Below are 16,090 nucleotides of genomic sequence, written 5' to 3'. Positions count from 1 at the left end.
TTATCTCTTAATGGCTAGGGGCATAAAATTTGAGTACTCGAAATACTCAACTTCTACCACTCGACGCAAATCACAGGAAATAATTCTGGATTCAGATCCAAGTACTCGAATCATCGTGCTCAGCCCTACTCATTATTCGGAAGAAGTAATGAAATACGAGGTAGGGATAACCAGAAGAGGTGGCCAGCAACGAAGAGCTTATACATTTTCAGTGCACGCAAGTAGATTGTGGATACTTTCGCTACTTTCACACGTGGTAATGATTCTAGAGCAGTGATTCCCAACGTTGGCAATATCGTCCCCCAGTGGACAATTTTAAGAATCACGACCGGAAAAGCCAGTGGGGCGACCGGGGGCGAATTTATCAGAACATCCAGTGAGATATATTACATTAATACGGACAAAAATGCACATAAAGACGGCTTATTCTGCATATGATGCAGGAATAAGGTCAACTCAAAGGAAAGTGTAGATGCGGAAGCCTACCTACTCGGAAAATGACCTTTTTCAGTCGATTCATCAGCGATCAGAGTTAGGTGAATCAATTTCCCGTTCATATGTCTTCTATTTCGGATCCGTAAATACGGGGGCGAAAATGTGTGCCAAGCTTGATAACGAGGCGATGAGTCGAAAAAGGTTGAGAACCACTGATATAGAGTATAAGCTGCTCATTGCTCATACATATACCAAGGCGTTTTCTGTTTTTAGGCAAAAATATAGGCCAGGAATACTTACCTTTTTACTTCCTTGAAAATCGCTAGTTCTACTTGCCATTGAGTATATATTTACGGCGTTAATTCTACTTGAGCACCGAGCATGACTATACTTTGATCATATCCGATAAATCAGCGTGTTATACGGAGGTTCTATGCGCGTTGATAGTATGATAAATAGAAAAGTATCTTTTCACGTTCATAGAGTGATTTTCTAATACGTTTTTGACACACAAATACGACTACGATAAAAAGAATAGGAAGCATAAAAATCACAGCTAGCCTCGGGAGGCCTACCGACAAATTTTGACCGAGACTAAGATTATCTCGTTATACGACGGTGACTTCTATACCATCGTCAAAATAACGGTCGCAGTTGTCGCAGTGTATTTCGTGAGAACGAACGGAGCTATCAAATTAATAATAAACTGGTCAGTGCCGCGCACTTAAATTAGTATCCAATTTTTTTTAGCCTTCACTGGTTAACTTCATATCACAAGCATAACCCTACTTAGCGTCACCAATTTGATTGATTTTACATACTTGATCACCATTATTCTATCCGTACAATAAGTGACTATATACTATACACGCATACATTTCATAAAAGTGCACATTCGCTTCGAAACAAGAGGTGCAGCTGCGTTTTTAACGGAGAGCGCGGATTTTTGCGGAGGAAATCCTTCGCTCGGTTAATCTAGTTACAGGCAATTAAAATGTATGTTCAACTGATTCAAACTATGATTATGTCACTATCAATCGACCGCACAGAACCGAATACGTTTCTCTAATACGTTTCGCTCGAAAAGTAAGCGATAACTTTCGTGTAGCCTCTGGTTAACTGCGTACCATCGACAGTTTCAGAGTGTGAAAAACAGTGATTCGAATAATATTTTTGAATTCGAGTCATCACAATAACTTGGATCGCGAGTGTACTATAATGCTCGCTAAATAGGCTATTTTATTGCGTAAATTATCATGCTGGTTGTTATCATGCAAGCAAATCGCAAAACTAAGCATCACGGCTATTCAGTGTTCACGCAGTCCTATAGCAACTCGAGCTGATCAACAGCAACAGCTATATAAATTATAGTAATTAGTATCAATGCCGATTAGCATAAATAACAGCACCGGTAATAAACACTTATAGCATTGCTTCAAACGTGAGTGTAATCATGCGGTTTACCTACGCAGAAACATACTATAGGAGTGATTATGCTTTTATAGCGAATTGATATCCCTCGATAAATACTCTTGCTTGAAACTGTGTTAGCGAAATTGTTACGTAAAATAACAGTATGATATATGTTCTACTCCACTTCCCCTGTCGCCGTTACAATCTGGCTATGCTTTACTCTATGTAATCTCCAGATGGATATAATGACTCAAATTATACGATGCTGGCGTACTGGGAAGAGACGCTGTTGAAATAATTAAAACTTTTTTCAAGCGAATACACATACATCTTGGTCAAAGTTACAATATATTTTAGCAGTCATGCCGCGCGGAACTACAACGAAATTAACCTTCTCCGCCTCGCAACGATAGCCGTAAGTGATTTATCAATATTAAAGCTTGTAGAACGTAAGCTCGAGACGTTGCGGCGGCCAATTTCAAGAGTCATTTAAGTGTTTCTGATTGCAACATGGAGCAAGCCGAACTGGGCTGTGGTGTAAATAACAAGAAACGGTGATTTCTAAAGCGGTATCTCGATTTTGGTGAGAGCCGCGTTCAAGTGCGCGAATTCATGCGACGTAAATTGTTTTTCGCGATATAACGATATATAATTCCCGATCATTTATTCCCGGCGGTGATCGATCGTCTCGCTTACATTCGTAGTCAATAAATGAGTCAGTAAAAAGTTCTATAAAACGTTGAATTCTGCTGTATTCGCACATACATGAGATAAAGAGGTCGTATACCTGAGAGTTGGATGTTTATCTAGGCTCCTCCTAGCCACCTCATCCGCGTAAGCGGTGCCTTACAAAAAGCCTAGATGTGGGTCGTGCTGTAATTCGGCAGTTACGCGGGAAAATAAAGAATATCGGCCTGGTGTAAATGACCATAGCATTCGACAAACACGATGAACACCACGAAACAAAACAAAAAGATAAAGAGGTAATAAAACAACGCATAACATGCAGTTGCGTTGGCCAGTATGGCCGTGGCCGTGTATTGTTACGATGGAACACCAAACGTAATTCCGTCGCGTTATCGGCAATTTTTATGCGCTATGGAACTAAAAATGGAACTATATACAGGCTGTATGAAACATGTATCAAAAGACTATACTATGCAACCATATTTGGACAAGTAGAAAATTTTCCACTTTTCGAAATTAGATTAGAGTTTGAATTATAGCTACAGTTGATTTCAAATTATAGTAAAATTAGAATTGCTGAATTCGCCAAAACTTAGAAATAGAATCAAGCACAGCTTATATCAAATCAGAGGTCGTTCCCATAAGCACGAGAATGGTGAATAACTGTGTACCGTACAGTATGCCCGTCTCGTTTTGCACTGGACTGTTCTACTGTGGCATTTTCAGGAAAACCAGAAATTAGATAAGACTTATAATTGAAGCATAGAAACACTTCACAAATTAAATTACAATTAGATTACGGACATTTCGCTCTAATTAGTCTAATTGTGCAACCATGATTACCTATAGTTGCTCAAGTCAGTATATAGTATACGCTCTCAGCGCAAATCAACCGATAAAAGATTCATCGTATCTCAGTTCCTCAGTACCAATCGAACTGACAAGCCTCCGCAAACGGCGAAACCTATATTCAAACAGAGTACCGTTAAATTAATTTGACGCTCTGTAAGTAACAGCTATACCTTACTACCACTTCACCGTAATTACAGGTTGCTAAATCGATACTTCCAGTACGACCATGGGCTTTGCTGTTTTATCATTTGAAAGATCGGATACGCCATTTGACACCAAGAAGCAATTTTCTACATACATTTATAATCCTTGCCTTATCGTTCAATATGGGTATAAATATCCGCCTGGACTCGCCAATAAGCCTGCAGATCCCACAATTCGTAAAACCTAAAATTTGCGTCACGCACTACGACAATGCATGACTATTGAGCCGGGCGAGCATATTTGTTCCCGCTATCATCCCGTGCACTGATCGTTCACCGTAATTGACATCGGGCAAGAAAGATATTGGTGATGGATAAGCGACGTACGGCCAAATTTCCACGAGCAGGCCTACCTACCGCGCGTTATCGCAATCGACGATCCATGAAGTACAGTGTACTTCCGTACGCGAGACGAAATCCATGTCAACGGCTACTCGACAATTGCTACTATCATGTTGCAGATTACGAAACTAGTTAATTGTAGTAGTTTAAATATACTTATCAGATCTATTTTATATGCAGATGCTTCAGGAGAACTGCATAATGCGAAGCGAGTGAAGCCTAGTGTACAGACATTTGCCATTCCCGTGCTTATGAGATTGAATTCTGATTTTATATCAACTGAACGCGATATTTATTGTATTTCTTCATAATTAGGAATTTAATTCAATTTCCAAGTTTTTGGAAAATTCCGGAATTCTAATTCTAATCTAATTCGGAAACGCTGAAAATTTTCTAGCAGTCCAACTCGTGTCCTCATCACAATGCGTTAACTGACTCCGACTGGGCTACAGACATATTCCACGTAATTGGTTTTATCTCTTCATTACAAAAATACTTTTGTGTCATGCGTGACCTTAGATTTTAGAAGAAGGTCTATATCCCAGGTAACGAGTGTAGAGTATAAATCTGCGATTCAAGCGAGATTTAACGTGACAGAAGCGTTATGTAAAGGTTTGTATTCCATAGCATTCGAAAGCGCGACATTCGCAGAATCGTGCAAGACGGAAGGTCAAGGTGATCTAAGAAGGCAGCACGTGCTATCGGTGTGGTACGGGAACTTGAGATGCGTTTTAATGCCTACAAAGACCGAAACGCACGCCGAAAATCGACCAATTTCAATTGATACAAAAACACCGAAACAAGGGTATTGGACCCGGTTCGAAACTGACTCGGTTTGGGTTTAACTCTTCATGAACCCTACGCTCTGTACGCAGCAGTGATATGCTTTTGCGTGACTACACCTGTCGATGCAGAATGGCGTAATTTCTCGTCTGAACACCAGAAAGCATATAATACAGTTAGAAAACTCCAGTGCCTGTCTTGTCTTGTCCGAAATGGTGAATGTCTGGTATTATTTCGAGGCAGTGGGGACAAGTAAGCGAACTCTTGAATGACACATCTCCGCCCACGGTTAACAGTAAAGTGACCTACTCGCCAGCTCAGGATTCATATGTTAGGGTGAATGTTTTTGGCTTGTCGAGAATGGCAAAAATAAGTCAAATTAGCGCGGTAAGTCAAAATTGGTTCAAATTGTTGATGAAGTCAATTTCTTCTCAAATTCTGGTTGCATTTAAAACAAAAATCAAACTAAAACAAACATGCGTAAAACATATACCTTTGCTCAAAACACGTTTCGTTACTGACGGACGAAAAAATAACATCTGAAATTACAATACAGCAGCTCGAGCAAGTGCCCAGCATGGAATTCTCTTCTTGTGTTCAAAAAGTATTGTTTCGTGATAAAATCACGGAGAGGACTAGACGACATACCACGCCAATGTTGTCCATAAATAGCTCATCCTTCGCCATGGAGGGATTGCTGGCAATATTCATAAGACTCAAAAGAGTCGCCATCTATTAGGGATGGTGCGAACCCCTGAAAGGTTCAGGTTCGTGTGAACGTGAACCTTTTGGAAAGGTTCTGTGTGAACGCGAACGTGAACGTGAACCTATGACGTCACGTGATGTCATATTGCTAATTCCAACCCTACATTTCAGTAAAGTGATATATTGATGTACACGATATTCAGCGACGACTCGCAGGTCAAATTATGCCACAACGCTTGCCAGTCCAAGCTGCTATAATAATACCATACAATCAATATCTTCCGTCGCATTGTCAACAATTTCGATAAGGAATGGGAAGGGAATATATGCTTGGGGCTTAACGTTTTGGGCCAGACCGGACAATGACTTTGGTGTCTGACTGTAAGGGATGGTGGGAACGTGTGAACCTTTTTGATATATTACCATTTTCACGTCATTATATCATCTTTGGTTGAAATTTACTGCATTTCAACTGCGGGCCACTCTATGCATGGTACTGACAGCATAAAAATTCAACACTAAACGAACATGAACCTTGATAATCTCAAAAATCTTACTTGCTTTGTTACAAAAGTTAATCCAAATATTAAGCTTTCTGTTTGTGCATATTTAGTGGCTCTCTGCTGTGAGCGTGACCCGCAATCATACAACATAAAGAACGAAAAACACTACATGTAGGTAGTCATCAGAGAAAGATGCTTGTTAAACCAATCAATGACATTATATAAAGTAGTGGTTCTCAACCATTTTCAGTTCGCGACCCCTTTTTTATGCAAATTTCATGCTCGGAGGAGTTAGGCAAACATAGTTCATGAATCAACGTGATTCATCATCGATTGTGGAGTATTTGTTTGGAAATTTATTCATTTTTTTCAAATTTTCTTCGCGCATTACGCGATGTAACATCTTTAGATGTCTTGATTTCAACATGGTTACCTCTCCCTACTTAAAAGTATGCATAATTTATAGAATAGGCATTTCGGTGTCGGCCATGCACCAACGACACGCCAACACACATGAAGTCTCGGCCAACATAACGGTTCGGCAGAAGTGTGCTGCCAAAAAGTTAGACAGCGAGAATACCTTGGCTGAAAAGGACCGAAATATTCGATATCTAGATGTCGAATTGTATATTGACTATAGGCGCCTAATTGGATGTTGCCAAATATTGCTGTCTTGGCAATCTGAACCCCACAGAACAAATGTCACCCACAAAGAAAAATCATTCGCCTCGTGAAGAAACACCAATTTTGAATCTGCGTCGCATGGAAGAAATCCTTCTTTTATTTTAGACTTGGTACTTTGATTGATTCCAATATATTTGGAATATACAGACGCGATGTCACAAAACATAACATGCCAAAAAGTGATAACAAAACAACGGATCAGCCGGAAGATATAATTATTATTAACTATTAATTAATCATGTGCCCGAAATTTTCAAAAATACCGCCTTCCTCAGCTCTCTCTATGTCTATATATGCTGATAAATCTGATCACATGGGGTACATGAGGACAAAACATTTTTTGTAATTAATGCAACTGCAATTGAATAGTACATTCATATTGAAATGAACCCGAATTTTTCGGCTGACACTCGTCAATTCAATTCAATTCAATTGTATATTGAAGTTCTGTAGCCTACCTCCAAGAAGCTCTTTATAAGCTATTGCCCATACTACTGACCGAATTCCGGGAAATGTTCATTGTTTACGCTATGCGCGACCAGATAACTATGATACGCCGACAACATGAAAACTGGCGCCTACAAGCAGTGGTTGAAACGTTAGTCGCGAAATGGAGTCTGGTGGGTCGCGCAATGAAATTTGCATAAAAAATGGGTCGCTAACTGAAAAAGGTTGAGAACCACTACTTTATATAATTATATTGATTGGTTGAATAAGCATTTTTTTCTGATGACTACCTACATGTAGTGTATTTTCGTTCTTTATGCTGTTTGATTGCGGGTCACGCTCACAGCAGAGAGTCACTAAATATTCACAAACGGAAAGCTGAATATTTGGATTAACTTTTGTAACAAAGCAAGTAAGATTTTCGAGATTATCAAGGTACACGTGTAGTATTGATTTTTATATGCCGCCAGCGCCATGCGTAGAGTGGTCCGAAGTTGAAAGAATTTCAACCAAAGATGTTTTAATGACGTAAAAAAATGTAACATAGGAAAAAGGTTTACACTGCAGAGCCTACCTAGGTTCGTTAGTGAACGTCAACCTCGAAATTTCGGAGGTTCGCACACAGAACGCGAACCTGAATCTCGCGCTCATACCATCCTCACCCGCTATCCACCATCGTCCATTTCCTTTGATACATTTGCGGATTCACCGAATAGATCAATTATTTCACTAGATTCTTCGTCCTCAGCAAAAATTCGTTTGAATTCATATCAGGAGACTTCAGAATGTTTGTTCTCCCAATAGCATATAGCGACCATTGTCAAGAGTCTAACTAACAAACACATAAAACATATGGCACACTCATGGCGCGATATTGACTGGAACCTAAATGCCTATTACTATAAATTAGGGTTGCATATAAACAAAAATCAGTTTAAAGCAAACGTGTATCAAACAAGACCCTTGTTTGAAACATGTTATTTTTTCAAGCCATGACTTCACGAATATTCAGTTGGGACGTCATAGTGGATTGACATTGACAATAATTAAAAATATAGGGTAAATATTGCTCCTTTCACGTAATATTTGTATTATAGATAACTGTTGAACCAACAATATTTTGAGGTTTCCAACCGTCCCATATCGATGCATATACGTCGGCTAAATCGGGTGGTAATTGTCCGTGGGCTCAGACAAAATGTTTTTTGGAAAGTATTTACACAATTATGGCATAATTTTACAACTTAAAAAAACATAATTTAATTTTTTTGAAAACTTTTGTTTAAAACATCGTTTAAAACATGTTTCAATAAAGTCTTTGTAAACAACCATTTGCTTTAAATGCTACCCTACTATAAATTATCTATGCTTTTTTTCTTGAGGGGGAGACGTATGCATTTCAAAATCAAGTTATCTAAAGAGAATTTTCAAGGTAATTAAATCTCTCGAAAATACTCTATAATTTATATTGGTTTACGAAATACCTTTGAGTACCGTTCGAGCTCCTTCTCCACCCTATTGGGGAATTCGGGGTGGGGCAGTCATGGACCTGGCGAGAATGCAAATCGTTGGGTGCGATAAATCTTCCTCTATAAAAAATGGGGAATGTGTACATTATGACGTAGCAAGAAAATAACGCATCTTTTTAAGGGAAGTTTGATGCCTCATCAGGCCTTTTCAGCGCATTCCATATATTATCTTCCAATATAACTTCTAATATGAAAAATGAATGTAATCGGGAGTAATCGTGATTACTTTTCCAATGTAATCGTAATCGTAATCGACTACTTCCCGATTTTGCTGTAATCGTAATCGCATCATTCAGAAGTAATCGTAATCGCAATCGATTATATTCATGAAGTAATCACCCCATCTCTGTGGCACGCACGACAGATGGGGCGAAGTAAACTGAATTTCGTGCCTCTATGACGACTTAAATGTTCAATTGTGATGTCACAGGTCAGTATAATTGTTATGCAACTGTTTGGGAATTACAATTGGAAATGTAGGGTCAATGAGGTTTCCGGCTCCTATAGCTTTCAAATTCTAACATTTCTTTCGATGAATTTGCTCTCGGTATCGCCATCAGATCTTACATGCCTGTCAATTCTCGCCACCACGAAAACAAGATATTTCTACATCTGTGTAGTATATAGGTGTGATGAAATGTTTTATATACTAATTATCAAATAATATTGGAATGCAATAGCCGGTCTGTTCGACAAGGTATTGTATTCGTAACCACTAAGAATCACAAAAGCGTTTATTCGAGCTCGAAATGGATATTATACTGAGGCATATAGATATAGCCCACTTCGCGTAGAGCCGATATTCTGTTCTCGCATTCGATACCGAATTGAAAGTGTTAGAAAAGTCAGAATGACGGACGAACGGCTAAGTGAGTAATTGTCGCCATGAATCGCAGTAGATTTGAGTTAGAGTGTGACAGGTTTGACGAACTGTCAAAAAGGAGGACATTTGGGCGCCCTAGGAGGACAAATTTTCAGAAACCCTTTGCTAATTCCAGCCCTACATTTCAGTGAAGTGATATAATAATATCTAGCGACGACTCAGGCCACATTATGCCCTAGTACAGGGGTCACCAACACGCGGCCCGCCAAGTCATATTCTGCGGCCCGCGACCTGATTTGAGATTTAGGAAGAAAGCTAAGAAAACCAATTTGAAATGCTAAAATTAATTACAGTTTCAACATGTTGTTATTGTTTCAAAATAAGCTATTCTCTCGTGCCCAACATCACTATTCGTCATTATAGCTAAAACGGCTGTGGTGATGGCAACAGCATTCCATCGAGGGAGAATTAGTTGATGTGAATGGGCATATCGTTTTGACTTGCAATGGCCCAAACACTTCCAAAACCGAGACGCATAGAAAACGGCTTAGGGCAGTGGTTCCCAAACTGGGGAGCGCGCGCCCCTTGTGGGGGCGCGAAAGCATCTGAAGAGGAGGCGGAGATGCGCTCAAATGCAATTTTTTTGCGCTCCGCGCGATTTACCTCTATTTCATAGTTATTGCTATGTTTATAGTCCCGAATTCATCTTATAGAATTATGTTATCAACAGCCATAACCTTCCATGTCATCAAACTAGCCGTTGGGATTGCTAACATTCTGGTTGCATTTTGTGATATGACGACTTTTCAGTATCATAAAGGGGTGTGTGTCTAAAAAAAGTTTGAGAACCATTGGCTTAGGGTTCCCACAAGATCAAGCTTTACGTGGAGATGGTCTTTCAGCTCGTAACGTACCTCGCTAGTCCCAATATCGATTCCTAGTCGCTGAAAAGCGTTTCCAGGTATCGTGCACAGCTCACAGTTCAAAAAAATATATAATTGGTGATAATGATTTTTTGTTGTATTTGTATTCCTTTAATGAAATATTACTTCTTTTAAACAGCTGGTTCGTGGTACAGAACTTGAATATAGCTTTCAATACAACATCCATTGTAGCAGTATATTTATTAAACTCGAAGACTTTTCGGGTGCCTCTTTTCAAGAGTTATCGGCACACTGAAGGGATTTAAACAGATTTAAAAGCAAAACCAAAAAGGCAAAGTATGACGCAACAATCAAAATCACAGACCATGAAATTCGCATTGTATCAATGGCAACAATCACAAACTACGAAGTATACGGACATACGGTACTATAGTAACAGCACAATTTGTAAATAAACAATTACACGCATGGAACAACACGCACTAATGAGAAATTTGTAGGTTATAGAGGAAGTCTTTCTGTCTGCATAAAATAGGTTTGCTCAACTGAATAATAGTAGACTCCAACACTTTTGAATGAAACACAGACCTACCACGCGCAATGACAGTGAACATATTGTCATCATAGTGCTGTGCACAGTAGGGCTCTTCAAAAATGACTTTTTTTCTCAAATCGTACTGGCTACTTGATAAAATTGTTAGGTTACCTAATTTAAGCCTACACACAAAATTTGGTTTAATTCCAGCCAGTAACCGCTTTGCTACAGGAGAAGAAAGTTTCTATTTATCATATAAAAATAAATAATAAATAATTTGAAAATTTTCTGTTCACCCCATGAAAGTGTTAGGCTGTCTATAAAAACGATCCTCACCAAATTTGGTTCAATTCCAACCAGTGGAAGTGGAGTTATTGCCGTCGAAAAATTTTGATTTGATTAAAATAGTATTTACGGTGAGCACAACTATTTTAAATAAACAAAGAATCGGTCACCGTAAATACTATTTTATTCAAATCAAAATTTTTCGACGGCAATATCTCCGCTTCCACTGGTTGGAATTGAACCAAATTTGGTGAGCATCGTTTCTATAGACAGCCTAACACTTTCATGAGGTGATCAAAAAATTTTCAAATTTTTCATTATTTATTTTTATATAATAAATAGAAACTTTCTTCTCCTGTAGCAAAGCGGTTTTTGGCTGGAATTGAACCAAATTTTGTGTGTAGGCTTAAATTAGGAAACCTAACAATTTTATCAAGTAGCCAGTACGATTTGAGAAAAAAAGTCATTTTTGAAGAGCCCTAGTGCACAGGCAAGGTTTTCGCTCAGATGCTGACCGATTCACGAAGCATATGCTTGGTAATCATCATAGCAGTCTGTTTTTGCAGCCAATTCGCACTGACGTGCGAGCTCCGTTCGATCATTTGCGCATGTTTTTGACCGAATCAATTTTGGGATATGCTGCTTAATACGCTCAAACAATCTTTGAGATGTACGTCCTACATACCTACTATCACAGTGGCACTTGTATTGGTAAACAACATTACTTGCATCAAAGGCAGGAAGTACATCTTTTCGAGAGTTGGGTAACAAGGGTTTCGTCGTGTACACTACATGCGTGTTAACGCTGTAATAGCAACGGTGAACAGCCGATTTAATAAGCTTTTCAAATCGGCTAGACACGTTACCTAGCCAAGGTAGGTGTAAAAATGCCGGGCATTTTTCTGGGCCATATTTTGGAGCTGTATCCGATTTTTTCAATACCCTAGAGATGGAGCATTTTAATATGTGGTCCGGATAGCCATTTTTGGAGAGAATCAAGTGGATATCATCCAATTCGCGTGACAGTTTTTCCAGTGAGCAGAGGCGCAAGGCACGATTAACGAGAGATGAAATGAGGTTTAGTTTACGCCGCTTCGGGCAGAATGAATCCCAACGAATATAATGACCAGTGAAAGTAGGTTTTCTGTACACCGACGTTAAAAACGTTTGTCCTGATCTCTCTACTAAGACGTCTAAAACATGCGCAAATGATCGCACGGAGCTCGCACGTCAGTGCAAATTGGCTGCTAAAACAGACTGCTATGATGATTACCAAGCATATGCTTCGTCAATCGGTCAGCATCTGAGCGAAAACCTTGCCTGTGCACAGCACTATGATGACAATATGTTCACTGTCATTGCGCGTGGTAGGTCTGTGTTTCATTTAAAAGTGTTGGAGTTTACTATTATTCAGTTGAGCAAACCTATTTTATGCAGACAGAAAGATTTCCTCTATAACCTACAAATTTCTCATTAGTGCGTGTTGTTCCGTGCGTGTAATTGTTTATTTACCAATTGTGCTGTTACTATAGTACCGTATGTCCGTATACTTCGTAGTTTGTGATTGTTGCCATTGATACAATGCGAATTTCATGGTCTGTGATTTTGATTGTTGCGTCATACTTTGCCTTTTTGGTTTTGCTTTTAAATCTGTTTAAATCCCTTCAGTGTGCCGATAACTCTTGAAAAGAGGCACCCGAAAAGTCTTCGAGTTTAATAAATATACTGCTACAATGGATGTCGTATTGAAAGCATTATTTCTTTTGTGGTCAAATATGCCCATCGCCTATGTCAGATAGCTCACTGTTGTGCTGACGTAGAGTTTTAGAACGTGGTTGCCTATTTTACATCGATATCGAATTCATGCGGCCCGCGGCCTCCACGAAGTTTGGAAAGTGGCCCGCGACCCGTTTTGAGTTGGCGACCCCTGCCCTAGTACATGCTGACTTTTTAAACGTCACCAAATGTATTAACTGGAGCAGTCAAATGCTATAATAATCCCACGAAATCAATATCTGCCGTCACTTTGTCAAACAATTTCGACTTGCAAGGGAATATTGCTTATACGCCTTAACGGTATAGGTCGGACGGAAAATGCCTACAGCGTCTGACTATCGTTACATTTATAATGAGCTGATTGTAAAGCGGGATCACCGAAATTTCCTACCAACAATTTATTACATCGATTACGGCTCCATAGCGCCAATTTGCGGTGTTCACTAGTAGAATGCCTTCGAACACTGTGATTTTCAAGCAGCCAATATTGAAAACACAGTTGTAGCCACAGAAGACAACGATTACTCGGACGTTGCAACATTAGGGCTAGTTTAGTAACCTCTGCAGAGACTCGGGCCTCTTTAAATTGTAGAGAGGTATAGTTTAGAGTTAACTGATTGAACCTCTGTGATAGAACTGCGTCGCTGTAGAACAGCGTAACCTGATTAGTCGATTATGGCAGGTACGTTTCGATACACGGTCCGTTTTAAATGCAACTGTAAGTAGCCTATCTATAGATCTATATAGATCAGGTCCTAATAATAACCAGTAGATTATTGATCCATGATCAGGGCAGCGCTCTTTAACCTTTTTGGTCGCGGTACGCCCTTTCAACATCAAGGACAAAAATAAACTACGTCCTTTCCTTCCTTCCTTCAACGTTTACTCGTACACCCTTGACACAGATTCCAAGAGTAATCTAGCGGTGTTCAACCTTATTTCGCAATTCCAAGCCATATTTCGATTAGATATATATAGCATCCCCGCATCTCAGCGGAGAGTCGCGATGACCCGTCTGGTAGACAAATACTCATGTTAAATTTGCTACTAAGAACTTCGCGCCTCTGAGATCCCTTGTGACGTTCTGGGCGATCTCTTTTGAGATGAGCTATACCTTGCCGCTGCACTAGACCTTGCGGATATACCTTGCTTATAGAAGTTTAAGCAAAACAACCCCGCATGTTCATGTGCCAAAATTGAGAGTATAAATGTTGGGTAAGGTAATTGGGATTCGTATTCCAGTCGCGCGGAACGCGATATTTTTTCAACCTCGTGATGAATTTTGACACCGAAATCGCACCTCCTTATCTCTGCATCGAATTCGTGACTGAAATAGACGTCACACTTCCGAGGTCTGCAAACGAGTCCACACAGAAAACGAGGCGGTCCCGCAGTGAATCAATGTACTCGCAATGAATTTAGAAGACAAAACGTGATAATCAGGTTTAGCATGAAATGATACTTCTGTCGCACAGAGGCGTTACGACTCCAGTTAAAACAACATCAAAAATACAAACTAAGGTGAAAGACTTCGGGTAAAATTAGACGAGCATTTGGGGAAAATTGTACGAGCATTTGGGATAAATTAGACGAGCATTAATTCAAGGCGACTTTTTGGCGACATCCCCATTTCATCCGACATGATTGGCTGGTCCCGAAGTGATGTCATGGATTTGGGGAGTCGCGGCTCAGGACACGCAAGTGTCTCACACCGTGGTATGTCTCGATCTTTTGCTAGAGACATCGGGCGATACTGCGACCTGCTCGATTCGCAGCTTCATCTTCTCATGAGTTGCACTGAGAATACACCCGTACACGCCCGGCCTTGACAGGTATCTGCTCTGTAAAGCCTCAGATGCGCTAATGCGAGACTCCGGAACTCTGCGGAGAATCGTGCGGAGAAACTCCTTCGCTTGGAAAGTAACACCGGATTCCTGCCATTCCGCAGTATACAAATCTACAGCACCAGCGTTGAGTATCGCTTGACGCAGCCTGCTCGGTTCTGCAGTGACAGGGACCGATCCGATCAAAATCTCGTACATGATCACCCCACAGGACCACACATCCGAGGCCGGGACGTAATTTTTCAACTCGAAAATTTCAGGCGCCGTGTACGGTCCGGGATCGCGTCCCAAGTTGTCGTTTGCGTCGTTTCTATTGCGTCTAATACGTCTCAGTCTGAATCTGGACTTATCGATGGCCGCGCCGAAGTCCACGATCTTGACAGTAGCCTCATTCTTCGTCGAACAACTCATCATGATGTTTTCCGGAACCAGATCGCGATGAAGGATTTTTTTACGGTGCATGTACGACACTCCTGACAGGATCTGACTGATGTAGCAACGGGCGTGGTTCTCTTTGTACATCTTCATCTCGGATATGTGTTTGATGATGTTGCCCCCCGTCAGCAGCTCTAAGATCAGGTAGAAGTGAGGAGGGGAGGAGTAGAACGCGTGGAAACCGACGATGTTCTCGTGTGATAGTTTTCTCAAAATTTTGGCTTCCACTTCCGGCCGACCGGTATCGTAGTCGCTATATCGCGAGCTCAAGCAGACTTTCGCTGCGAACTCCGCGTCCGGAGTCTTCAACGACTTGCACCTCCTCACAAAGCTGGTTTGGCCGCTTCCGATCGAGTCTAGGTTCTCGAACAGATCGTGGAACGTATCGTGACGACGAAACCGAAAGCTATCTCCCATGCGTCTCAACATTTTACTCGACACCTTCTCTGAACGGGAATCGTGATCGAATGAGGCGCTCCTCGAATCGTCGGTGGAAGTTCCCACCGCAAATCAATCATTGCTTTCGTTTTATTAACGAATTGATTAGAATTTTGGACCGCGATTTCGATTACCACCCTCTTCAATGGTGTGGAGTTGGCATTGTGGTTATCCACAGTACCGTCGATTCTCGCCAATAGAACGTCCCGCAGCGTCGGAAGTCTACCTGCACCCCTTCTCACCAGTTTCGCTTGTTGATTGTGGGGTCAAAAAGTCCAGAAAATGACTCGATGAAGGACATACACCAGGGTACAATTGGGTACGTCTGTAGTGTATATCCGATATCCGCCGAGCATGTTCGCATTCAAGTCAAAGTATGACCAGTTCCTACGGAATAAATAGTGGTCAGCGATCGAGATTACCGGACCACGATCTGTATCTGACAAAAATCTCGCCTGCGTACATACATGCCCATTGATTTTCGTCG

The 16,090-nt window shown here is 40.6% G+C and overlaps 1 protein-coding gene across 1 annotated transcript; it reads right to left on the bottom strand.

Moving 5' to 3' along the window:
* Positions 1–14,275: 14,275 nt before the first annotated feature.
* Positions 14,276–15,648, bottom strand: LOC145457508 (calcium/calmodulin-dependent protein kinase type II-like). The gene has a single exon (XM_080335730.1). It carries the CDS (start codon positions 15,592–15,594, stop codon positions 14,593–14,595), a length of 1,002 nt encoding a protein of 333 aa, XP_080191856.1. The 5' UTR covers positions 15,595–15,648; the 3' UTR covers positions 14,276–14,592.
* Between the last annotated feature and the right edge of the window lie 442 nt (positions 15,649–16,090).

The sequence above is a fragment of the Botryllus schlosseri genome, chromosome 15, assembly GCF_051294905.1.
Source record: "Botryllus schlosseri isolate E-star chromosome 15, Bs_hap1, whole genome shotgun sequence".
Classification (NCBI taxonomy): Eukaryota; Metazoa; Chordata; class Ascidiacea; order Stolidobranchia; family Styelidae; genus Botryllus; species Botryllus schlosseri.
This window is presented reverse-complemented; position numbering and strand designations above follow the sequence as displayed.

Bases quoted from the DNA above. Each gene is read 5' to 3' on its own strand.
- LOC145457508 (XM_080335730.1), bottom strand. From the start codon at position 15,594: ATGTTGAGACGCATGGGAGATAGCTTTCGGTTTCGTCGTCACGATACG.